Source organism: Vanellus vanellus (assembly GCF_965231255.1).
Source record: "Vanellus vanellus genome assembly, chromosome: 4".
Lineage (NCBI taxonomy): Eukaryota > Metazoa > Chordata > Aves > Charadriiformes > Charadriidae > Vanellus > Vanellus vanellus.
The window spans coordinates 29,767,757-29,792,996 of record NC_138909.1 but is presented as its reverse complement, the minus strand read 5'-3'; the positions used below and the strand labels follow the sequence as shown (position 1 = coordinate 29,792,996).

Below are 25,240 nucleotides of genomic sequence, written 5' to 3'. Positions count from 1 at the left end.
GATCCAGAAAATTATCCCAGGGTTAGTAAATAAACTTTTAAAGTAGTTTCAAGGCAAACAATCTCAACCAAAGGCAGGAAGGCTCTTACCATCAAACCCATCTTCCTCTGTCCCTAATTCATCATCTGAGCAGATGTTCAGCACGTTTACCAGCATCTCTGTCACTAAAATGGAAAACAAATGCAAAATGTTGATATTAAGCTTCCCTCATCTGTCAGAGAGCAAACTCTGGCTGCAGTGTTAATGAAAATTCAGTACAGAAATGGCACCCACTTTTTAAACAACATGGACCTTGTTTTATGCATATACTAATATAATCTTGAAGCATCTCGTGTAGTTAATAAGTACCGGTTTCCATAAAAATTGTTCCAAATATAACACACACTGTAACAAACAGACCTTAAAAAAATAATGTTTACAATCTCTCTTTTTACAGTTCTCAGTGAACTACGTAATTTTGGTTTTCTCCCCCTCCATACATTTTTGCTTTTCACTCAACTCAGACAGCAGAACTGACCACCACTCTCTTCCTGCTACATTGCAGCATGATTTGAATTGCCCGCTTAGCAAATGGAATGACATTTCAATTGAAAAAGTTACAGCAAGAGGGATCACAGGTGATTTATTTATTTATCCAGGTTTTAGACACTGTACTTTCAGTTCAACAAAACATTAACCCTTGTAAGATGTCTACAAAGGGGTAATGTCTCTTGAAATCCAGGACAAATAGACTAGATGATCGTTGTAGGTCCCTTGCAGCGGGAATTATTCTATATTCAATAGAAACATCACTATCAGTGAATTCAGAATATATTAGGCTAATATATTCAGCTTTCTTACTTTGCAATTTGGGCATGGAAAGGTCAGCCTCAGGCTACCCCTAACCTGGTCTCAGCTCTTTCTGGAAAGGCAACAGTGAGACACTAACCAGAGAGCACATAGAGTAATAACAGCCAAAAAAAAAACCACAACCCAGCAAAAATCACAACTAAGGAAATAGAATTCAGAGATCAAAAAAGCCAAAGTTATGAGGTAAAATGTGAAATCATTAGCATATTGAGAAAAAGTCCACTACATCTACATGTAGTAAGCATCATTAAAAGGGTTACCAGGCATGTCTAGCCTTGCACTAGCTACACAGGTTGAAAGTTTAAATTTTTTAATCAAGTGGTTATTAAAATCCTCTTCTGTGACAAGTATGATGGCATAGCACATTAGAAGGGTGGGACACAGCCATACTTTTCCTATATTAGTGAAGGATTTAATATTTTCCTTTGACAGGATTAGTGGAAAGACTTTCCACATTAACAACCACCAGCAAAACTAACAGCTTCCTACCTTAGTTGGCCTTTAAGGAAAAAATCTATAAAAAAAAAGGAAATAAATAAAAAGCTGTGCAGAACATCAACTCTTACATCCATGAGTTTTGTTTTGCAGAGAAAGGGAAAAGACTGATTTCACTTCTAAGGTCTCACAGTTCCAAGCAACTGCTAAGAGTGACCACTGGAAAGACATGAAGGAGGAAAAAAAAACCCCAAACCAAAAACAGCCACCCCAAAAAGAGATGAAGGAGTGTTCACGGTCTCAGAACCTCAACAAATCTGGCTGTGCATCGTGCAGTCTCACCTGAGGAAATCACCGATGGGAAAGCTCTGGAACAACAACCTTACAGAACTGCAATGTGTATAGAGAACAGGCCCATCTGAAAAACGGCCTGGCTGAGTTTACAGCCGAAGAAAATGAAAGCGTTTTATCTGCTTCACAAGAGTCTGCAACACGCGTCAGCATGGATTATGTAATATCTCCATTAGTGGAAACAGCTGTCTATTCTTTGTTAATCCCCATTTTATTGTCTATCTGCTTTGTTCACAGAGACCTCAGGCGTCTCACCAGCGGCTTTCCTAGTACAAAAGAGTAGCTGAAAATAAAGCCGGTCACGACTGCAGGTAAGAGCCACAGCTGGCTGTATTTCCAGTTGCCTATTAAGAGAGAACTGTTATTCCAAGCAGCTTTTAAGAGTTTATTATAGTTTTCTGGCAGTAATTGCTGTTGCAGTAATATACTATAATGGACGGATCAAAGCAGGCTTCATCTCAGGCCCTGAATAAAATTACTTGGGGTTTAAGCAGTTTGCATTATATATTCATTTAATATGTTAGACCAAAGTGTTTTCATGCCTTTTGTGTGCTTGCCATTCATAGCATGAAGTTGTCTTCAGGCAACATCAAGATCATCGTGTTTCAATAAAACATCATTTATGTTCTTTAGAGTCTTCTCACCAGTGATGAGGCATGGTACACCCTGGGCAGGGAAGGGGCCGAGGAGCAGGTTTTCCTTCTTCCTGCCATCTCTCTACTCTCTCCAGGAACAGTTAACCAGACTAGGTCTTAGCATCGCCAGCTCTGTTTGCTGGTGGAAAAGCATCATCAGCTTATCAGAAAGGTCAGCTGGGTAAGGATGTGGCCATGATGCAGTGTAGTCTGATGTGATGTCTCTTGAGCAGTAAGCAATATCCAAGGGAATGCCCAAAAGCTTATAAAGGAACAACTAATAAGAATTTTATTCAGGAAATGCACCTCTGTCCTACAATATAAAAAAATCCATTTCTACAGTAGAAACATAATGGCATCATAGCCTGGAAAGAGTGGAAATGATAAAAACACACAAGAAGTGTGAATAACCATTGGTAATTACTTGCCCCTCTGAAACCTGTTTCTTCAAATTTGTCCTCAAAACCAAGTCATCTGTCTTCAAATTATTCTTGCCGTTTCAAATAAACGAGGCCACATGCACAGTGACCCGTTTTGCAGTTTCTATGAGCAGAGACAATTTACCTACCTTTCTCGCCCACAAATGGCAAGGACCAGGTAAACACATCCATGAAGTTTGGAAGCCAGTAGGGATGAGGGGAGCAGTTGAACTGTCTGATATTCATAACGTTGTTCTCATATTTCAATACTGCAGCTAGAAGGGAGAAAGGACGGAAACACAAGAGACATCAGCCACGTGCGTGTGACTGGCTACCAGACCAGAAACGCTCACAGCATGCGCAGCCTGCAGAGCTGCTCACCAGCTTTCAACCACTTGACCCAGCAGCAGCACTTGACTGCTACTTATAATAGGATACAGCCTCAAAGAAGTTGCAAGCCATTTCCAGTCTGAAAGTGGCATTGTCAGCTTTCCCTAGCACTAAGATGGGTCGCTAAGTGAATTAATACCTCTGAGTAGTCGTGAACGTAGGCTCTGGGATCTGCCACCAGCAGGGAATGAGGCAGACTATCCACAACCACCTATTTCACACAGTTACCTGAGCTCCTCACAACCACACTTTGGAGATAACAAAGTGTTTATCACTCAGAGTTTGAATGCTGCTCTTCCAATGAACATTTTCAACATATTTCATTCATAGTATTGTACAACAGATGATACTTTCTCCTCACATTTTTCAAAGTCTCAGCACATAAGATTGTGGTCCCGATAGTATGAATGAATAATAATACTATTTTCTTGCACCATTTAAAATTTATAACATTCTTGTCAACACACACACAAAAAGACTACTTTTGGTAATGGGCATAAATATAGGTATTTATGCCATTGTGACTTTTTAAAACACCGAGTCAAATTCAGTGTTAACTTCTCTTAACACTGAACAAATGAAGACAGGGTGAGAGAGATGGGGATGTTCAGCTTGGAGAAGAAAATGCTCTGGGGAGACCTTGTAGCCACCTTCCAGTACATAAAGGGGGCCTACAGGAAAGATGAGGAGGGACTAGGACAAGGGGGAATGGTTTAAAACTGAAAGAGGGTAGATTTAGATTAGATATTAGGAAGAAATTCTTTACTCGGAGGGTGGTGAGACACTGGAACAGGTTGCCCAGAGAAGTTGTGGCTGCCCCATCTGCACAAATGTTCAAGGCCAGGCTGGATGGGGCCATCACCTGATCTTGTAGCAGTTCTAGTTCTGTAGCTGTAGGTAAGCTGTCATCACATACTTTTTAAGCTGGAGACAATATACTGCACATATTGGAGGACAGGTATGTAACTTTATGTGAATCAGCTTCAATTTGCCTTTTTAAGCTGTGAATTAAGCCATCCTGACAAGATCTAGTAACCTGTGACCTTCAGGATGATCCTCCTCAGCTTTAGTCAAAGAAAAATGAATCAAAGCAGCAGCACACATGATAACGCCTTCATAATTGGTGAAGCACCCTGAATCAAAAGCATGTCAGAAATATACCACACCAAAGACATATAAGAGGAGGAGGCATATCCTACTTTGTTTTCCCCTTTCCTCCAGCCTTCCCACCTGTGGTGACCCGGGGAGGAATGTAGTTCCAGGGGCTGGTTATCACTTAACAACCAGCCCTGGCAATGAAGTTGTGTGACTGCAATATGCCACAGCACCACAGGAATTGCAGTGTAACGCAATGTTGCCTGAAGGGGGTGAACGATCTCCTCCGATTATTCATCTCTTTCCATTGACTAAAGCACGTGTCAATCAGACAAGAAACTTTTTTGATGCACTAGACTGTTCCTTTCTACAAAAATTTAATACATTGCTAAATGTCTTCCATTTTGTGGCCGATGACAGAGTCCAGAGTGACTTGGGAGTCTCTGAGGCCTACTCGCTGATACACACAGAAAACGGCTTGCTAACATTTACGCCAACTTTGGCCAGGCAGGCACCCTCCATTTAAATAAACCACATTTGACTCTTGCCCATCCTAGTCCGACAGTTGGCAGCCATTCCGCTTCTCAGGAAAATAAAAATGGCTTAATAAGGCTATTAGCGAAAATGAGAAAATTAGTCTCAATGGTCTTAATATTTCCATCAAATTTTGGCTGAAATTACATAAAGCAGATCGAAATTCATTCTCCTATAACTGTGACACAATTGCATAGTAAAAATAAATAGTTTGTGGTTTTACAGCAAAAATGAGTCAAAACCACACAAAAAGGACCACTTAATGGTTGCGAAGTTTCATTTAGAAGGACTAAAACTTCAACTTCATCATCTTAGTGAGCTGAGGTAGTTTCCTTTCCCACTATTTCTTCAATTTATCCATTAAGTCTATTTCTAAATTCTGTGAAAGTTGAATAAATCATTTTTACAAGGAACTTTTAAAACTGGCCTCTAAAAAAGCCTGAACCATAAGCAAAACAGTTGGAAAACATCAAATTAAATATAAATGGTTTTAGATTGTTGTGGTATTTTTAAAGGAAAACAATTTATCTTAAGATTACTGTAAAAAAAAATAATGTCCACACCACTTTATTAATTTATATACCTGAATATCTTACAAAAGCAAGTTCTAATAACAGCATTTTAAAAACTATTCTCCTCTGTAAATGACCTGAACAGCTCTCCCCCACAAATGACTTCAAAAGCCACTTGAAGAAAAATAACACTACACAATAAAGCAGCATAACAACAGAGACAGAAGTCTTCTAAAATAACGCTACTCTTAAAAGATTAAAATAAGGTATGGTGGTTACCAGTATGACAAATAACTTTCTGATTTTTTAATTTAAAATCTTTCACTTACAAGTATAATGTACACAATATATTTTTATTTGGTAACTAATCAAGATGATATTTAACATTAAACAAACTAGCTCTTGTTACAATTGTGCAGTTCCTACTACTGCTCAGTAGTCAGAAGAAGAAACTTCACCTGGATCAAGAAGAAAATGCTTCTCAGATAACAGCTGGAGTTTCCCTGAGCTTTTCTGGCCTCTTGCTTTCTTTCAGATATAGCTCTTTTCCCACCCCTTCTGTTGGCTCAGTAAAAGGTTTGAGGGGTTTCACCTCTGCTTCATTTCTTAGTCCGCATTAATGTGACACCCAAGTAGCTATAGGACACCCCAGCTGCTCTGAAACAGTGGGAATCTTTTGAAGATTCTATGGCTAGAGGCCACGTGGTTGCTGATGGAGGAGACAGAAGAAAGTGGGATGGGTTTGTTTGGTTATGAAACTCGTAACTGAAGAAAACATGATCCTCTCCAACATTTCCAAGTTCAGTTTCTTATTATTCCAGGCTGCAACTCCTATAGTTTTCTTTCCAAACGTATACTCACACAGATGCTAGCAGACTAAGCCACCAGTCAGTTTTATCATGTACAATCACCAACTAGAGCAAGAATCTTATTTTATTATTCTTAACAGCCACACACATTTTAACCTAATTTTGGTGCTCGCTGTTGTAAATGAGTTTTAGAAACTAATGTTTCGTAAAATGAAGATGTGCAGATATCCCAAATGACATTATACTTCTTTTCAATGCTAGTAAACTGAGATATCGGATGCTGAAATCACATTAGAGTGAAATGAAACACTAATGCAGCAGGCAAGGGGCATCCGTACTGTTTAGCTTTAAGCATTTAGCATCAGTACATAAGGATGGAAATACAGGTGGTGAAAAATGTGCAGGTAAGAAACCTCCTTCCTTCAGCTAGAAATGGAGACAGGTCTTCTAATTTTCTCAGGGTCAAATATAAGCAAGCGCCCAGTGCCACCTGAGACCCCCTGGGGCATCTCCTTGGTCTGCCTCTGTCAAAGATGAGCCTAGAGCACTCCTGTCTCCCATGTCATACCTGTCAAGTATGAATGGATGTCTCAGATCCTTCTGGCATCTCAAATGGCGCTTTAAAAGCCTGTATGTTGGGAGCTGAATTAAGGCCTCAAGCAACGTCAACAACATTAAACTGTGTGGCCAACAGTTCAGAATTATCCAAAGAAGTTACATATCCTGCTTCAAGATCTCCTGAATAATTTTTCAGTAGAAATTAATTGAAAATATTTCCATCTGAGGACAAAAATAACGAGCACGGTAGAAATACTAGCCCAGAATGCACTACATGTTTTTAGAGAGAAAACCTCAAAATAATTTTAGCAAACAAGTTAACTAATTTTCTTGTCTTTTTTTTTTTTTTTTTCCAGAAAATTCATCCTGCATTTAGAAAAGAAATGCAGTGAAAGGTCTCTCAAATTCTTCACACCTAAGAAAGAATTTCAATTTCTGATTTAATGCCAAATTAACTTCAGCATAAACTGGGCAACTGGGAACAGTGCCTTCTCCTCCAGCAGAGTTGCTAAGTAACCACAGTGCTTTCTACCCGAGACAGGTCAGGGATAAGGGTTAGTAAAATGCTTAAGGAGTTTAAACACTACCAAAGGAAAAAATGATTTACTATACAAGGTAATGATGTAAATAATCCAGTATAGAAGCAGGGCTAATTGCAGTTGGGAAAATCTCCTACAGAATTCTCAAGTTTTTTATTTTTCATGTGCAATTGCAACTTCCAAAGAAACAGCACAATATCATTCAAGATTTTGTCAATAGACTGCAGAAAATCACTTCTGGCCAACTTCTCTGCATCGGCAACGAGATGGCCTAGATACCCTGACAGCTCCTCTTTAAAAGCTTTTGTTTCCATGACAAGGCCTCATCACAACAGCGGAGATAAAGCATTAAAGAAAATTGATAGGGCAAACAGAAGGTTATACTGCTTTTCTATTGCTATTATTTCTCAAAGATCCTCCTTGTCTTCCAGGTATATTACTCTGTCTTTTTCCAATATGAAAATAATTCTCCTGTTAGATCCATTTGGATAAGGTATATTTCTATATGTGTATCTATGGTATGCTGTGTGCTGATACTTTATACAGGCTTCATTGATATATTATGTATCTGATACATTAACAAGCATACCGATGTACAGCTGGTTTTGATATTTCTAGTATCCCAAACTCCCCTGCATACTTTCTTTGTTTCTTTCTTTCATCATCTGCTTTTCCTTTCAGCAACACCATGTGTACATTGCAGCATGTTGGAAGAGACATCATGTTATTTTTTTCGATAGCTTTGGATTCTCTGGTGGTTATCTCACCACTATGAAAACTAATCTTTTAAAAATGTTCAAAAGATAATAGTCTGTCTTTAGACAGCTAGTTAAAATTGTTCATTCAGCCAAAAAGCATGCGCTTACTGAAGTGACAGCCAGACACTAAAATATGAAGTATTGCCAATGATTTACAAATAAATTGTCTGCTTCTGCAGAACTTCTCTAAAATCTTTCGCTTGCGCTTTTTTTTTTTTTCCTGTTGTTGTGGCACGAAGAACGTTACAGCAAGTCCTAATTAAAGCATTAAGAAATATTAAATGTGGGAATGAAAGTTTAGACACAGTACAAGGCCAGCAGATCATACAATGCAGTAATTTTTGGCACCATCTTATTCTGTTGCTATGGAGAATTTCTGCTGGTGACGGGCACCCTCAAATCCAGGGGTAAACCTGTACTTACTTACATGACTTTCTCAGTTTCTTGATTAGTACAGCATTCCTCCGAGGCCTTGAACTCACAGGTAACTATCACAATCCAATTAACATTTATCTTTTTGCATGAGGTATTTTGTTCCTCTCCAGAAGGAGTAGTCTTATCATCAACGCATCAGTATTTCTTGTAACCAGTTTTAATAATCATCTGAAAGTATCTTTTTCTTTATGCCTTTTAATAATATAAAGGAGCGCACAAATGTTCATGAAAGCTATGGAAACACTGAACAGAAGCTCAGAAGTTGCCAAAAAACATATGTATAAATTCCTCCCCTTTGCCAATACGCTCCATTATAATGAAAATGGAAGGCATAAATAAAAATAACGAAGAAGAATAGTCTTGGAAAGAGGAGGGACACTAGGCTCCCCATATCTAGGCAGTTTTTTGAGTCTCTGAATCGCCCCCTGGAAGCATAACCCTCTGTCTCCACTAACTACACAGGGAACCCCTGACAGGAGCCTCCTAATTGACAAACCTGACTTTGGCACCCGAAGTTGTGCATGTGTGTGGGCTGGGGTTGCAACAGGACCAGCAGCCACATGACAGACGAATTACTCATGCAGCCTTCAAGAGGCAACGGCCAGTAACCAAAAGGATACAGAAAACTCCCTTCAGTGCCAGAATCCAGCAGAGCAAAAGCCACAAGAGATTCCCATGGCGGGCCGATACTGTGAGACAGCCCATGCGGAGGGTCCACAGCAGCATTATTAACAGCAGATACACTGAACATGCTCTTGCTTGGGTAACTTATCTTCAGCTACTCCTTCTGAACCTCCTTTTCCTCTGGGAATGCTGCCTCCCTACTGCTCTTTGACTACGTATCTGATCCCAGGGGCTGCTCTCCAGCGGGGACTGAATAAGCCCTTGGATAAAGTTGGCAATCAAACCCACTCCTTCTGAAGTGCTTTGAAGAAATACAAGAAAGTACATCTGCTTTAATGGGTATGAGAATTATCAGCCTGGGATAGAAAATAAGCATTCCTAGTCCCCTGCAGCTTTTTTAAAAAAAAAAAAGTATTTATCTTAAACACTGCATTTAAAAATGACCCATTCATGCCAGTGGCAGATAAGGCCTCTCAGGAGTTTATTTAGGACAACTTTATTAGCTAAGTGACAACAAGAAACGTAATAAGAATGCACACTAGAAAGGAAGGCACTTACTAGTAGGAGAGTAACTCCCTTTCCAAGCACTGACAGTACCCAAAACCCCAAATGATCTGTAAAAATCAATCAGGTTCTGCACCAGTGCATGATGAGTCAGCTAGAGCAACTGGCCTGTAACGCCTCTGTATGGAAAAGCCCTCGCCTCCTGAAATCAGTCAGAGAGGAGCTCTGTGTCCTTAGTTAATTCATCTGCTGCAAATCACAGAAGCCAACAAGTAGCCATGTTTTATACTGAGTGAGGATGATGGTGGTTTTCTTTCTTGAATAGGAAGCAAGCATTTAAACGCTACACAGATGAAGATGCATGAGCAACGCAGCACGAAAAACTATGCATGATGTACTTTAAATGCCAAGAGCCAGTGCAATCAGTCACACGAAATAATGTGTCAAAGCTTCTAATGAGAGAAAAGGAGGCAGTTAAACCCAACAGAAATTCATTACAAAGCTGCTAAAGGTCAGTCTCTAAATTTACAACGAGTCATATATTAGAGTGTGGCACACCGGTGCCGATCTCGCACCACCACCACTCATTTCCCTGAGTCCAGCACCGCACCCAAACTTCAGCTGTGACCACAGATAACCAGCACCTCTCAGCAGCTGGCCTACAGCTTTTCACCAGGGAAGGCTTTCCACCAGTTTTAAGACCTGCCTGCCACAGCGGAGCATCCCGGAACAAGGGAAATGACCCTCTCTTCCAAAATGGAGATAAGGGAGAGGCACACCACCATCCAAACTTTGTGGATTCAAATTCAAGATTTTTAATATTATAAATCATTGCTTTACATTTAACATTTGCCTTCATGACAAAAATCTCACACCGTTCACCCACTGCCTTTATGTGCACAGAACAGCCTCCACGTATTAAGAAACAAAAGGTGAACACTTTCTGTCACCTTACGTGTACAGACCCATCACCGGTCTGCTGTCTACCCAAAGCAGCCAACCCAGAGACTACACACACTTTTCTACCAACAGCAACAACGCTGCCAAAAATATTAACAGGTTCCTTGTTTCATCCTCCACTTTTTAGGTTGCTAGCAGCATCCCTATATTATTTACTTCTACAAAAGTAGCTACTGACAGCTCTGCTTCCATGTTTTTTGCAGAATACTTTTACTAATTTTTCCACAAGTTAACATGCATATTGAGAACACTGAAATGTACAAACCCCATTATCAAACAGTGAAGTATTTCCTTCCCTTGCATACAGTTCATGGCATAACAGCTTTTAGATTCTAAGTTTTATAATATCGAATGATGCCAGAAAAAGCTTTCTTTTGCAAGTTAAAAAAAAAAAAAAATTGCTTACTTCCTTTGCAGGAAAGCATCCAAATTAAAAATGTCTCTTCTCAAAAAAGATTGATCTTCTTGCAATGGAGCTACTTGCAAGAATACCATTGAGAAAAAAAAATATTTTGTTTTGCTCAGAGGAACACAAATAACTTTAGCTTTACTGGGAATAGGAAAGTAAACATTAATGCTTATGTCAAGATATAGGAGGACAGGTTTATTAGAATGCTTTATTTTTAGAAACATGATTTTTTTCTCAGCTTATTAGAGGAGATTTCAGGGAATGCAATAAACAAACTCAGAGAAGCTGCAAATACTTGTATTCAGTAGAGTCTTTATAGAATGACCAGCAACCACTTGCTTGTGCAATACCCTTTTTTTGCTAACGAGATTTCATTTGCTACGTAAAAGTTTTCAAGCAATTAAAAAACTCAAACCATAAAGGAACTCAGACAATATCTGTTCGATGCTTTATCCACTGATGATCTGCCAAAGTTTGTTAGCTGGCTAGAGGGTTTGCATATACAAACATCATTAATTCTACTGGAAAGGAGCAAAGGGACAAATAATTGATCATAAGGAACACTGGGCTCTGAACATCTCACCCACAGCACTTCTTAATATACTTCTCTTAGTTAATAGAGCTGTTTTCAGTCTTGCTTCCTGTGTAACATTTACTTAATAACTTGCAGTAAAAATATAGAAATATCCTAGGGCATATTCTACAGTTATGTTCAGAGGCATACATCTGCCTGTAATAAATTTAATTAGATTTGCATTATGTAATAAATGGAATGGGCATGAACTACTAAATAGAGGAAGAAAATGGGCATGAACTGATAAATAAAGGAGTGAAAAAGAAAACTAGCGTAATATATTTGCGTAAAGAGAAGTACAGTCTACCGTACATTAACAGGAATTAAATTCTTACCTTTGTTATTGTATACATCTAGATAGTTTGGTGCTGAAAAAATTGTGATTAGCGAAGGGAAGCCTGTTGTTTGGCTTTTCCTGTACATACGATACCTAAAAGGAAAGAGAAGATATTCGTTATTACCCAAAGTTGTATGTGTATTTGTCACCGGCCAAATATAGTGCAAAAAACCCTAGTACATTACTGCACTGCTTGCTAACAAATGCTAAGACAAAAAAAAACATGCATATGTGCTTTTTAAAGCCATGGTAAAAAATAGTTCCTGCAGGCTTATCCACTATATCCATTTGGGATGGCCAGGGATCTACACCGTGCTCAAAAATTGTGTCTGCGTCTGAAACTTGGTGTGCCAGAGGTGGCTTTTGTCACGAATTTGCTCAGCGCCCATCCCTGGAGCCAGGTGGCCTCTATGCACGTGCACCCCAGGATGTTCCCAGACTTTCCCTCCGTGGGACTGCGGGTGAAGGCGAGCACCAGCACGTGCCTTGGAGATGCACGGTACTGCCTTCAGAAGAGAAGTAAGTGCACGTCCTCCATGACCGCCTGCCCTCTCTGGGCACACAAGCGATGGTGAGGCCAGGGGAGATGCAAAGTATGAGAAGGGGAGGGGAAACAGGGGGTCAAATATTTTCAGTGCTGTGTCTAATCTCATCCTGTCTATTAGCCAATTTATTAATACTTGCACGTTTTCATTACCTAACCTTGCTGCCTTATGAAAGACAAAAGGCTTATAGGACCAACATAATCAAGGATTAAACCTGCAAGTATTTGGAAGCAAACCAACCAAATAGTACTTTTGTCTTACTAAGACACAAGTGAGACCAAATACTGCTCTTCAGTCTTCAGCTACAAGAAACTGAAGAATTTGGCAAACATCCACAACAGTTGCACTGAAACCATTGTATAATTTCAATGCAATCCCTTCTACAAAATTTTATTTTTCACCCTTTATTGGAAAGCAATACAATAAAAATGAAACTTCATTACCCTTGGGTATTTCATGCCAGTTATTTTTGGCAGAGTAATAACTTGCTTTTAATTGCATTGAGGTTTTTAAGTATGTGATAATTCAAACATTCAGAATAGCTTTTTATATGCACAGTGAATATCGACCTCATTCCTACAATCTTGCTACTTTATCTTTTATTACTATTCAGGTTGGGTAAAGTTTCTACCTCCAAATAAACACATTAATAATTTATGCAAGATATGCAAAGCTATTTATTCAGATACCAATCCTTCATTAAAATCTCACAAGTACAGTATATTTCAATGAATAGAGATCTTTTTTTATAATTTTTTAAAGCGGCATAAAAAATTCTATCTTTATAATGGCAATAGTTTCATAAGGGAACCATCAACACCACCCAGTGCTTGACCTAGACTGTTTTTGCGCACAGTGTCTTAATAAACTCCTTAAATTCATTACTCCTGCATAAAATAATTTTTGGCGATTGAGTTCCACAAGTTTATTTTCTTGATAAAGCATAAAACCAGTAGGCCCTGAAGTTTCAGGTAGGTGTGAAATATTTAAGAGATGACAGTTCTAGCATTCATTAGCCACATCACTTCCCAGGCATCATTGCAATCAGCGTGTCAGAAGTCTCAGGAACATTTGCAAAACTTCTTTTGCCGAGCTGAATTTGTTTTCCTCCCCAAGTTTGGCATCAAATCACTTTTGGTTATTTTATGCCACTTTAAATCACCAAGGCTAAGTAAGGGAGATATATGAGCATTCATTAAGTCATGTAACTCAGTAATAATCATGTAAAAGACATTCTGAGGCCAGTGTATGTTTTTATAGCATTAATAAAATGTGAGAGCTGTTGCAACTTAAAGTTTTCCAGTTCATTCTCAGTTATTCTTTTTTTTTTATTCTTATTTCCTTGCTCTGTTTGACAACGGTAAGCCATTATTCATTATTAGTGCCCCCTCTTCACACATACTTACCCAGCGTCCTGGGCTTCATGAGCTCGGAGTATAGATAACAAGTTATTGTGCTGTAGGAATTCACATACAGCAGGGTAACTGTTGGAAGAAAACAATAGCACCTGTTATGGCATTTTCAGAAGCACCACATTTACCTCTAGCTTTCAAAAAAATTTTTCAGCCAACATACATCATGCATGAAATCAGCCCCTGCTCCGCAGGCAGATTTCAGTAGAGACAACACTAGCAGCAGCGCTTTTTTTAATCCCACCCCATAACTGCATGGAGAGGAATGCTGGAAAGTTGCAATTCATCACGGAACAATAATCACCCTATTGTTTGTCAGGAATAAAGTAATTTTGTTTATTATACTTTAAAACTCAATGTACTCTGAAAAAGAAAAATGCAATACTACGGTTGCTTGCAACAGAAAACCTCCTCGCCCACTACTACAGCATGCACAGGCTGCTCACGGACACCAGATGATAAGGTGGTGTGCGGAAAGAGAGGGAGAAAGACAGAAAGAAGAAAGGCAAATCAAACTCCAAACTGGAGATGTTTGATCTTCTGAACTTTATCTCCTTGACAAAGAAGAAATATCTTTCCCCTTGGCAACTTAAATTGTAATTTCTGTGGTTTCTGAAACCCATAAAAAGTACCCACTGAATACATCTTTCCAAGACATGTTCTACTGTATGAGTGAAAACAAAATCATTAGGTGAAAACGGTGATAGAGGAATATGAGGAAGGAATCTCTATCATATTCTTCACTGCACATGGGCAGTATTGCTTTCAAGGAGAACAGAGGAGCCCTTTCTTACAACCTCAGCACCGTGAAAACCATTCTTGCTGTTTAAGACACTGAACACATATGGAAATCACATACAAGAAAAACAAAACATAGCATAAACTGAATGCAGTTTTGCAGCACAAGCGTGAAATATTAAGTTTTCAGATAAAAGCTATTTAAAATGATATCTAAATAAATGTTACAAAACTTAAAACGACTCCATTTTGTTGCTTTCAAAAATAAGTTTTTGGGGTTTTTTGTAATGACTGTTTTCTTCTTGCTTTTAAACCACTGATGACTCTCCATGCCTGTACTGAAGCATAACAAGCCTGACGGCCATCTACCACTTCAAGACAGGAAGCAAAACCAAAACCTCTCTTCTCCTGTCATTAGTAATTTAATACCAAACACAAGAAAGCCAAAAGTTCCCGGCTTCCCCTGTCAAAAGCCAACTGTAGAACAAAGAACAAGCATGGAAAAGGGTAATGGAGGAGTAGTGTTGGAATAAAAAAGACTTCACAGATTTTGCAAAACCTTACCAGGCCCTTTAAAAACCATCCAAAGAGTTGGAAAGAGTCTTTGTTCAGACAGCACGTAGAACTCTTCCCTTTCCTCCCTCTTTGGGCCAGTCCTATACAGTTTGTTTTGCCTTATCCAGATTTATTTCCCACCCTTGAAACCAAGCAATCATTCAGCTGACTGCTTTATATTTCATGACCTTTCAGCAGGGCAGGAAGCGGGCACCCCTGTGAGGTAGCGGGTGGCCTCATCCTCATCCACCCTAAGCCTGAAAGGCACTTCTGAATTTAACGTTGCTCGCTGGCAAGGATGCAGCATAGTATTGGCTCCGTTCTTGCTAACAGCTTAGAGGAGTTGCATTTAAAACATTAAACCTGGGGAGAAACCAAGTGTTACCATCTCCTATTTGAATGTACTTCCAATACCGGAGGTTGCCTGCACATCATCAGCATGACAAGCTGGCCAGGCACAGGAGTTGGAGCTGTTACTCTCCGGTGCCCCTCTGTCTGACTGGAGCCTGACCAGCTCCAAGAGCCCTAGCTCTGAAGCCGGGGTGGTGGAGAGGCAGGCTGGCACGGGTGGAGAGTTGGGCTTCCTGCCCCAGAGCAATGCCTGACCTAAGACAGGGACCAGGACACAGATTTTCCTGGATTTGAGGCCCAGGATGTGACACGTAGATGTCATAATTCCCTATTCTCATCGCTGGGCAAGATGGGGAGCAACGATCAAAACCGTTGCTCAAAAACAAAACCCAAAACCAAAACCGGTGGCAAAAGGTGTAAATCTCACACAGCAGCTCTGAAATGTCACCTGATGGCTGGAGAAAAAGCAAAATAGACCCTGCATTAACATCCATTCACCATGTTTATTTTCCACTATCCATTGAACTCTCCCATAGCTCAAATAATAGAACAGCCGGAAAGGTTTAAAGAAGCAAATACAAGGTGTTGGAGAAGACACTAAGGCATCTCCATGATCACTTCTGTGCTGGTTCTGCAGCATCATGGGCTCGCAGTGTTCCTGTAAATAACACAAACTTGCAGAGTCTCTGAATCTCCAAGCTTAATTCAGGCACGGGTATTATGTTACAGGACTGTACCTATTATCAAAGACCCTGGCAAGAGCAGACTGTTCTGCAGTACCTTAGGGGCAAGATGCACTCGTACAGTAACACTGTTATGCCAAATACTTAAGCAAGAGCTGTTGCTAAACATACCGAGCAAATTAAAAAAAAAAAAACAAACAGAACCCAACAAAAACTCAACTAAACGTTAGACAAAAGACCTCCTATCCCAGCCATGATCTCATGGACCACCTTCAGAGCCCACTTGCAATCACTTAAGAGCTTCATCAGTTTATAACTTCATGCATGAAAGAGATGAAAGTTCACGGAGGAAAAAAAAGAAAAAAAAGGCAAACTCTAATGCATCATCTTCCTTCAGTTTATCCAAGAGAAATGCTACTGCTTGCTTCCACCCTTCCTGGATATTTTGAAGCTGAAATGTCATTTGCAGCTAGAGGCTACAAACCCAGTAGAATGGTATATTGCTGGCTTTGGACTTCAGCCATCTCACATATATTCTCAGTCACAGGTTTGGTATTTGGAATTGTCTAAAAAGATTGCCATTATAAAATAATTTCAATTCCCAAATTACGTAGGGTATCGTTTTGGCGACTGCAGTGATCTCAAATGCTGACAGGCTGCCATTCAAACCACTGGCAAATGAGAACTAATTTGCATACATTTCTTTTCATAATTAATTGTGACTAAATGTAGACTTATGGTACATTTTGTTTAGAAATTTTTACATTAACTTCTGAAAACTGGGGTCTATAATGAAAAATCTGATAGACAGTTGATTATGTTCATTATCAGTGCAGCTGCTCAAAATGTCTAGCCTATTACTTTTTTTTTTCCATAGTATTCTTTTCATCCAGTGTTAAGTACTGCTTTTAAAGAAGATATAATGAAGTGGTAAAAAATGCTCCTAAATAGACATGATAGCTTGTTCTTTCTATTTCAAAGTACAAAAGTGTTTTTTTTTTTTTTTTTATTCCTTAATTATCTTATTCTTCATAAATCTGTGGAAAATAGACTTCTACTAGCAGAATTTGGCTTATTCTACAGGGCTCACACCTAGAAAGGCAGAGATGCCACGTAGTGCTCCATGCAAATAAAAAAATAAAAATAAATCTGGCTGCCATCTTTTCTTCTAAGTGAATAGCACAGTACTGTAATGAGCAAGCACTCGTATTACCCAGACCACTACAACCCACGAACAGTCTATCTGGATATTTTATTTTGAAAAAGGCAAAGCAACTCGCAGGCATTTTTCTTCAGCTACTTGTTGAAGCAGGGACCGGGGGAAGCAAAATTTTCACCGTATGCAGCTATTACATACGCTGTACCGGTTGCAACAGTAAATACAGGGCTTTAATTTCCAGCACTTTCTTAACATCCGTTTGCTCCTGCCCAAATGCAGTTTCATATTAACCAATATTCCTCAACACAAAAATACATGCCCTCCAGGTAAACAACAGGAAGTCCTGCAAAATGCCAGCAAAACAGAGATTATGGCAAAAGTTATCAGGAACAAGATTTTACAGAAAAGACTTCTGCTTGGAATTTTTGTTTTTTTCTAATCTTTCTAATGAAAATTATCGTCTTGTAATCAAATTCCCTACTAGTTTTTTCTGGCTGCTACCCTTCCAGAAATGCTCTCCTCCTCCTCGCCCTGCTTTGCAGAGCCCAGACTGTAATTCAGATGAGCCAGAAATAAAGCAGTTGGCCAAGAGGGAAAACAAACAAACAGACCCCCCCCCTACGCAACAGGCTTTTCCAGAACGACCCAGCCTTCTGCCTGCACTTCATGTGTCATGCTGAATCACGGAAGAGCGGTGACTCATGGAAAAAACAAAATACCCCACCGCTAAGCTAGAGAGATGTTATTCTCCATGGAGTATGTGACTGTGATACTCCCCTACTTCGGCATCTTTTTTTCATTAAAATGCCTCATGCATAGTTTACTAGTTCTGAGGTCTCTTTTGCACGATCACTGATTACTTCTACGCAGTTTTGGAAGAGAAGCAATACTTCGCTAACGTGAACCAAAATGGCAGATGTTTTCAGATTGCTTTTCCAGCAGTAAGTAGAAAAACTGGATGGATTTAATCTACTTTTTTTTCAAATCCTTCATCATACTGTTGAAGCAGAGGCGTAAACATTTCTTTAACGAGAGGACATTCAATTTAGCCCGACAGCTTCTCTAGGATTACATGCACATATACAAACAGGTTTTCAGCAAAGCCCGTCGGCCTCACACTTCAGTCTCCAAAGGCAAATGCTTTTGCTGCTGTGCTGTCCCAGGCAGCTCCCAGCACGTCTTTTTCCACCTGCTTTTTCTTGCCCTTAGCTGCGCTGCCTGCAGAGCCGCACTGCGAAGCGGAGCAGGGAACTGCACGGGATTAGAACGAATAAACACATATCCTTTTTGCAGACTCATGCTTTATACAGCTGGATGTGTTCCCAGGTCTGATGGAGCACACGAGCAATTCTACCAATACAGATGGGCAGATAATCTGAGGGCAGCAAAAAGCTTCTGGCCTGGGAGAAGGAAGAGTGGAAAAGTGGGCAAAAGAATCCCTTTAAAATGCTGCTACTGCAAAAAACCCCAACATTCTGGGGTCCAGAAAGGGTCCAGTCCTGTTCAATACATCCATCAATGACCTGGATGAAGGACTAGAGTGTACCCTCAGCAAGTTTGCTGATGACACAAAATTGGGAGGAGTGGCTGACATGCCAGCAGGCTGTACTGCCATGCAGCGTGACCTGGACAGGCTGGAGAGTTGGGCAGAGAGGAACCCAATGAAATTCAACAAGGACAAGATGATTAGGGGACTGGAACATCTTTCTTATGAGGAAAGGCTGAGGGACTTGGGTCTTTTTAGTCTAGAGAAAAGACCACTGAGGGGGGATCTTATCAATGCTTATAAATACGTAAAGGGAGGGTGCCAGGGGGATGGGAACCGTCTTTTTTCAGTAGTGCCCAGTGATAGAACAAGAGGTAACGGGCACAAACTTGATCATAAGAAGTTCCACCTAAACATGAGGAGGGACTTTACTGCGAGGGTGGCAGAGCACTGGAACACTGGAGACATTCAAAACCTGCCTGGACGCCGTCCTGTGCAACCTGCTGTAGGTGACCCTGCTCTGTCAGGAGGGTTGGACTAGATGACCTCCAGAGGTCCCTTCCAACCCTGACCATTCTGTGATTCATACAACTGTGCCTCACACCCTGAGGTGAAACACATAACAGTCTTCAAAACCTTTTAGCAGACATTTCTCTAGTCCTTGCATACTCACAAACTTCACAAGCATGTAAAGCAAACCACTGAAATGATGCGCTGGCAGGGCCAAAATTATTATTCTACCCCAGAGCATCTGTAAGGCCGAATCATTTCACTGCTATCCAAGGCTGGCAAGTGAAGTTCTTAGAGGAGTCTGCAGCGCTAGCCACTCCAGCCTCTGCTAACCATTTCTGCCTCTGTTTTTTTTTTCTGCTTTTGAAAAAGATAACAATGTAGTCAACAGCCAAACAGCTTTATAAAGCTCAACATTCCTTAAGAACTTATATTAAACTCACTAAGAAAACCCAAGAGGCTGGAGCACCATGCCTGCAGAAAACTTCTGAGTATCTGCTCTACTTCTGAGGCTGTCCATTGACTCATGCCACAATCATGCTCCTGTTAACAGTCAGTAATTAACCACGTCTATACACACAGATGATCCCAGAAAGTGTTAAGCTTGCACATGTGCTTACCCCTGATAGGAAGCCCTTGATATACTTTATGTAGGATAAGACACTGCTAATTAACTCAGTGGTGCAACCAAACTCCCAACGTTCTTTACCAGAGCTTTGACACAAAGGAAATGAAACAAGCTGGGCATGGATCCAAGCGCAATTTTTCACAGTTAAGACCATGCATGCGCATAGTAACTTTGTCTGAATGTGATGAAAGAACATTTTAATTCTTCATCCATCCAGTAAATCTTATGGGAATGATGACATTCCCCATCCTAGTGTGCCTTCAAAAGGAGAGAGTTTTCCCCACGCCTCATCAATTGCCTAAACACACTTAGTGGCTGTCTTGCCATAAGTTGATATTCTTTTCAGAGAGAAAAAAAAGTCCAGGTGACTTCTTCAAGCTTTCTGATCACTGAAAGAAGCCATTCTCAAGACTATCGATAAGAAGCAGTACATCTTGCCAAGTCAGATACATTTCTTATAGAAATACCTGAGAATGACTGTACCACTAGTCCATGAAAGAAGTGCAGTGGGTCATTGGCAAGATCAGTACAAACAGCTATGAGCAAATAAATATTCACTAAATAAATTCAGGACAAAACTAGATAATCTGAAAACTTCTTTACTGGCTGGATCAGCTGAAAAATCAGGGTGGGAAGGGAGGGGGGAATATCACCCAGGGACAAATTAATTCCTTCTTGTTCATAGCATTCCCTGAATATGACATTATTTTGGTAAGGATGAAAGAAAAGCTTCACTTGAGTCATAATTAAAAAACAATTTACACAAATAGCACTCCTTTAATTATTTGCACTTTTTCATGAAATTGCATCAAACATGATCACGACTGTGAAGGACAGAACCTTAAATTTCAAAAAGGGGAAATGAAATCTCATCAATAGTGCTCTTTGTTCTCTTTAAGGTACAGAGAACTTTAATAAATTTCTAAGAATTACTTAAATTTCACAGTTACTTTTCACTGTGGCATTGTGCTATTGCTAATTCCAAGGATCCCTAAATTTTGACAATCCACACTGTGAAATGCTGCAGGATGCAAAAGGCATGCATTAAGTGTTGAATTTTAGCACCCTTAAAAATCAAGCTGGCTATTCTTTACATCTCTAAATGACAGTTTAGGTCTGTGGTTTCAAGATCTAACATTTTACAGCCATAACAGTTACAATAACTCTTACACAAAAGGAAATTTCTTGAAGAAAATCTTGACCAGTTTGAAATTCAACAAGCTGTACACGAGCAATCACCTAAGAAATGTAGTGAGAAGCTTGCCAGACTACTCTAAGCTACAGTCTTTATACTTTCTCATTTGTATTTACCTCATACAAATGGCTCAATATTTCACAAATGAGTTTTGGCTGAACGGAGAAAATGTCATGTACTACTGAGCTGGAAAGTCCCGTTAACATGTCACATGTGCGCACTTACAATGCCACATTACTGTTATTTTCTTCAAAGCATTTTGTTATAGGAAATAACTTTAAATCAGAGAAAAGTCACTTGAAACTTGCCATTATAAAGAACAGGTCTGATAAAACAAAGTTATTTATTACAGTTACTTCCTGCAATTGATTAAGAGATTTTCATCCCCAAGAAATCATTTCCCTGGCTCATACGTGTGCCTGAAATCTTCCTGTCCTTCCTTTAAAATGCCCGCTGCTATCTTTTAACTTTCCTTTCTGGAAATGACTAAGAATTTTTATTCACTGAAGAATTAGCAAAGTCCATCCTATCAACAGACACTGTTGAAGGAGGACCGCATAATTCGGTCCTTCATTTACAAGCTGAGTTGGCTGTTCAGGGAATTTTGCTCCTTTTCTTGGGAAGTAACTAGAACAGGCAAACAAAATTAGATACCACACACCGATGGATCCTTTTTTTTTTTAATGCCAGAGATTATCATTAGGTAAGTAACTGGTGAGCAACTAGGCACTTTTTAGGAGTAACACTTGCCTTTATATAATCTCAGATAATACGACTCCAAGATAGTCACCTGCTTGTGTCATTAAGCAGTTACATGTCCCTCACACACGGCCTGACAACTAGGTGTCTTCCAAATATTTCCTCTTTTCCTGAAATATGCCCTTTTCTGAATATGAGTCAGTACGCAGACCAGATCTGATATACTTTCAGGAGGAAACAGACATGTATTTTAGGGAAATTTTACGGTAATTGTAAGAAAGAGAGCTCAGGGGAAAAAAAAAACAACGAACCTAAAATCTAAATGCTGTTCCAGTTCCAATAAGCCCTGAATGTAAGCACAAGGCACGTTGGCAAGGCTTTTCACTTTTGTAAGAGCGGTTCACGAGGGGAAACCGCTATCACTCACTGTTTGCAGTGAGCAGTGCCGGGGAGTCCCAGGCGTGCTCCAGCGTCGGGCACTGCTGAGAGGAAGAGGGAGGAACGATTTGAGCCCTGAGAGTCATAAGCCCATTTCTGCACAGATCAATTGTTTGCAACAGCTTGACACCTTCTTTCATAATGAGACCAAACACATTTATCCAGCACCTTCCAGACGTTATCGATCCGAAGGCGGCGGTACAACTTGCCCACTAAAGGTGCGCGCTGGCAGCCCCGGCTGCAGTGCAAACCGCTTTGTTCTCAGCCCATCCCCGCGCCGCAGCAATTACGGCTTGAAGAAAGGACTAGGAAAACTAATTTCTGAAAAGTCAAACCATCTGTTTCCTTCCTGCTAACGTTACCAACAAGAAGGTTGATTCTAGCAGCTTTGTCTCCTGGTTACTGGTGGAAGCCATTGATTTACTTTCAACATGTTACTACACAGCTACGGGTCAGCTATGTTCAAGGTGAGATTTTCTAAGATAACTAAAAGAGCCGGATTCCCTCACTTCTGCTGAGCTTGTTGGGAAAACATAGACTTGCATGTTGCCAGCATGGGCTGAAGCAGAACCGCTCCCTCCAAAAGGTTCAACAACCTCTTAACATTTCAATAGCACCTTCACATTTCTCCTAAACAGAATTTAATTTTTTAATTAAGATTTCACTGGATACATGGCTCATTTTGCCATTTAACCTCCTTTCCTGACAGTTTTGTTACTCTGGTGTCCTTGCAAGTTGTTCTTGGCTATCATAACACACACCCCAAATCCCTCAAAATCCCCACAGGAGAGAGAGTCTCCTGCCTCTTTACACAGAGAGAGACACAAAACTCCCCCGTGCTTCAAGAACAATTACCACTGAGAAGAAAAGAAACAGAGAAGAAAGCTTCCCTTACACAGTCACAAACCAACCCACAGATTTGCTTTAGATGTCCTTCTATCCCCATTGCTATTACTTTTTTTCAGGAATATTCTCACATTCATATTTTACTAACAAACATCAACAGAAAGAAACAATTTTGATGATGAATTACAACTTGGTGTCTTTGCATTTCAGTCCATACATGTGTCTGCAAGAACGTTACAGGCACGCGCTTGCATTTCAGCTCTTAGCAAGTCCCATTTAACCAATGCTGCTCCACTCCTGAATTTCTTGAGAAGAACTATTCCCAAACATAAACAAAAGTTTGATAAGACTGGGACGGAAAAAAGTACCCGTGTGTGGGAAACCTCAATTTTTACTTACCCTGCTGAGCAATAGGTAGTGAGTTTTCCAATGCTGGCATCTTTCATTCAAAAGTAAGTTCTGATTTTCAAACTGGAAATGTAGTTACCTACCCCTTTTTAAAAGCGACATGTTCATTCCCTAACTTACAAGAACAGAAATAAGCAAAATACACAGGCTTTGGTGAATAAAATCAAGTCCTTTTAGGGTTTCCCAGTTGTGGGTGAAAGCAAGATTCAAATAAACCAAACATAAATTTACCCGAAAAGAAGGCAGGCCTGCAGAAAAAAAGGCCCAATTATCTAAGTAGTGCCATGAACTTCAAGCAAACATTTACACTGCAAAACCAGAACAAGTTCACGTACAGAAACCCGTTCAAAGTCGCAATATTCACCTGTAGAAGTACGAGCACCCCCTGACTGTGTTGTGAGTAAAGTGTTCCTGAGTCTTCTCGTTTCCAAAGTCCTCCAACGGGTCTGACCACAGGATGTCACACATAGGTCCGTATGCAGGTGGTTCCTTGAATCGATCTAACTAAGAAAAATAGGAGACAAAGAAATAATAACTTCTTTCAAATATGTATCACAGAAATGCTGAAGTAAAGTTGCTATTTCTCATTCCATGGGTTGGCAAGCAAAGACCCAAAGCAATCTATTTTTCAGCTTTGGGTTACTCTCAGCTTTAAAGCAATGGATTTTAAATAATGGTAAAACACTCCTTGCTAACACTGACAAAGAGGAGAAGGAACAGATACAACTGAAAATTAAGAGATACAGTGGATTCCCATTCTATGTGAATTTTTGTGTGCACTTTTTTTCCCTTTTTCTACTATTTTTGCAAGCATTTCAGTGGACAAGAGAGAAGATGCTATTTCTATATTTCATGATTTTTCAAACATAGCACTTGATTTATGTGAGTTAGGCACTTCAATGAAAAAAATACAAAAGTTATTTCAAAGCAAGTTCCAATTTTTATTTAAAATACAATTTTTTGTGAAAATGTATTAAGTACTAAGACAACCTCTCTGCTTACAGCATCTTGCCACGACGTTTTTGTTGCTCTCATAACCTTAACCCTAATTAAGCAGCTAAAACTGCTTTCTAGAGAATCATACTGCAAATAAGACAAATCATAGCAAAATAGGGAAATAGCAGAAATCGGTATTCCTCTGCAAGAACTCTTTAATATAAAAACACACCTCATTAAGATGGGTGTATGAATCAGGCTTGCAGTACAAAACATTCTCTACTCTGACCAGAAAGATCAAGTAATGTTTTACTAGCATACCTAAGACACCTTTTTTTTTCCCCAAAAAAAATTTCAAAGTGAAAGAATTTATTTTTTTTTTATGTTTTAAACGCTCAGTTAAAAGGTTTTAATAAGAGTCCTCTACAATTTTACCTTTGGGTCCTTGCTCTGAAATACTCATAGCATACCTACACTTTAAACTTATTTCAGCCTTCTACCAATTAATGTTTTTGTAACTATAATTCATTTAAATGAAATCACAATTCATAAATATGCAAAACCAATTCCTACTGATTGCCAAAGATGAATAAACCCACTAGTGGTGGTTGTGGTGGGGGAAGTTAAGATGTTAATGACACTAATCTAGAATCTCAGAGCTAAACAATTTTACTCTGCTGTTACATTGTTGCAAAGCCAGCTAATTTTTAGGCAGAGAATATATTTGTTTAATGAGATAGTGAACCTTTACCTCAGAAACAAAACTTTACATTCAGTAATTTTTAAAAGTGCTGTTAATATCTTAATCTAATTGCTTTTAAACCAAAACATGTAATTACTGGCTCAAGTTTTTTTTGTTTTCTTCTTTTTGTGTTTTTTTTTGTTTGTTTGTTTGTTTTGTTTTGTTTTTGAAAACCATATTAA

The 25,240-nt window shown here is 39.5% G+C and overlaps 1 protein-coding gene across 1 annotated transcript in view; it reads right to left on the bottom strand.

The window, feature by feature from the left end:
- Positions 1-25,240, bottom strand: part of PPP3CA (protein phosphatase 3 catalytic subunit alpha) — a 202,528-nt gene that overhangs the window by 21,921 nt on the left and 155,367 nt on the right. The window contains exons 6-10 of the mRNA XM_082482149.1: positions 23,745-23,884; positions 13,679-13,756; positions 11,726-11,820; positions 2,839-2,964; positions 90-164 (exon numbers count right to left, since the gene is read on the bottom strand). Coding sequence (XP_082338275.1) covers positions 90-164; positions 2,839-2,964; positions 11,726-11,820; positions 13,679-13,756; positions 23,745-23,884 — 514 coding nt within the window. The remainder of the gene's footprint in view (positions 1-89; positions 165-2,838; positions 2,965-11,725; positions 11,821-13,678; positions 13,757-23,744; positions 23,885-25,240) is intronic.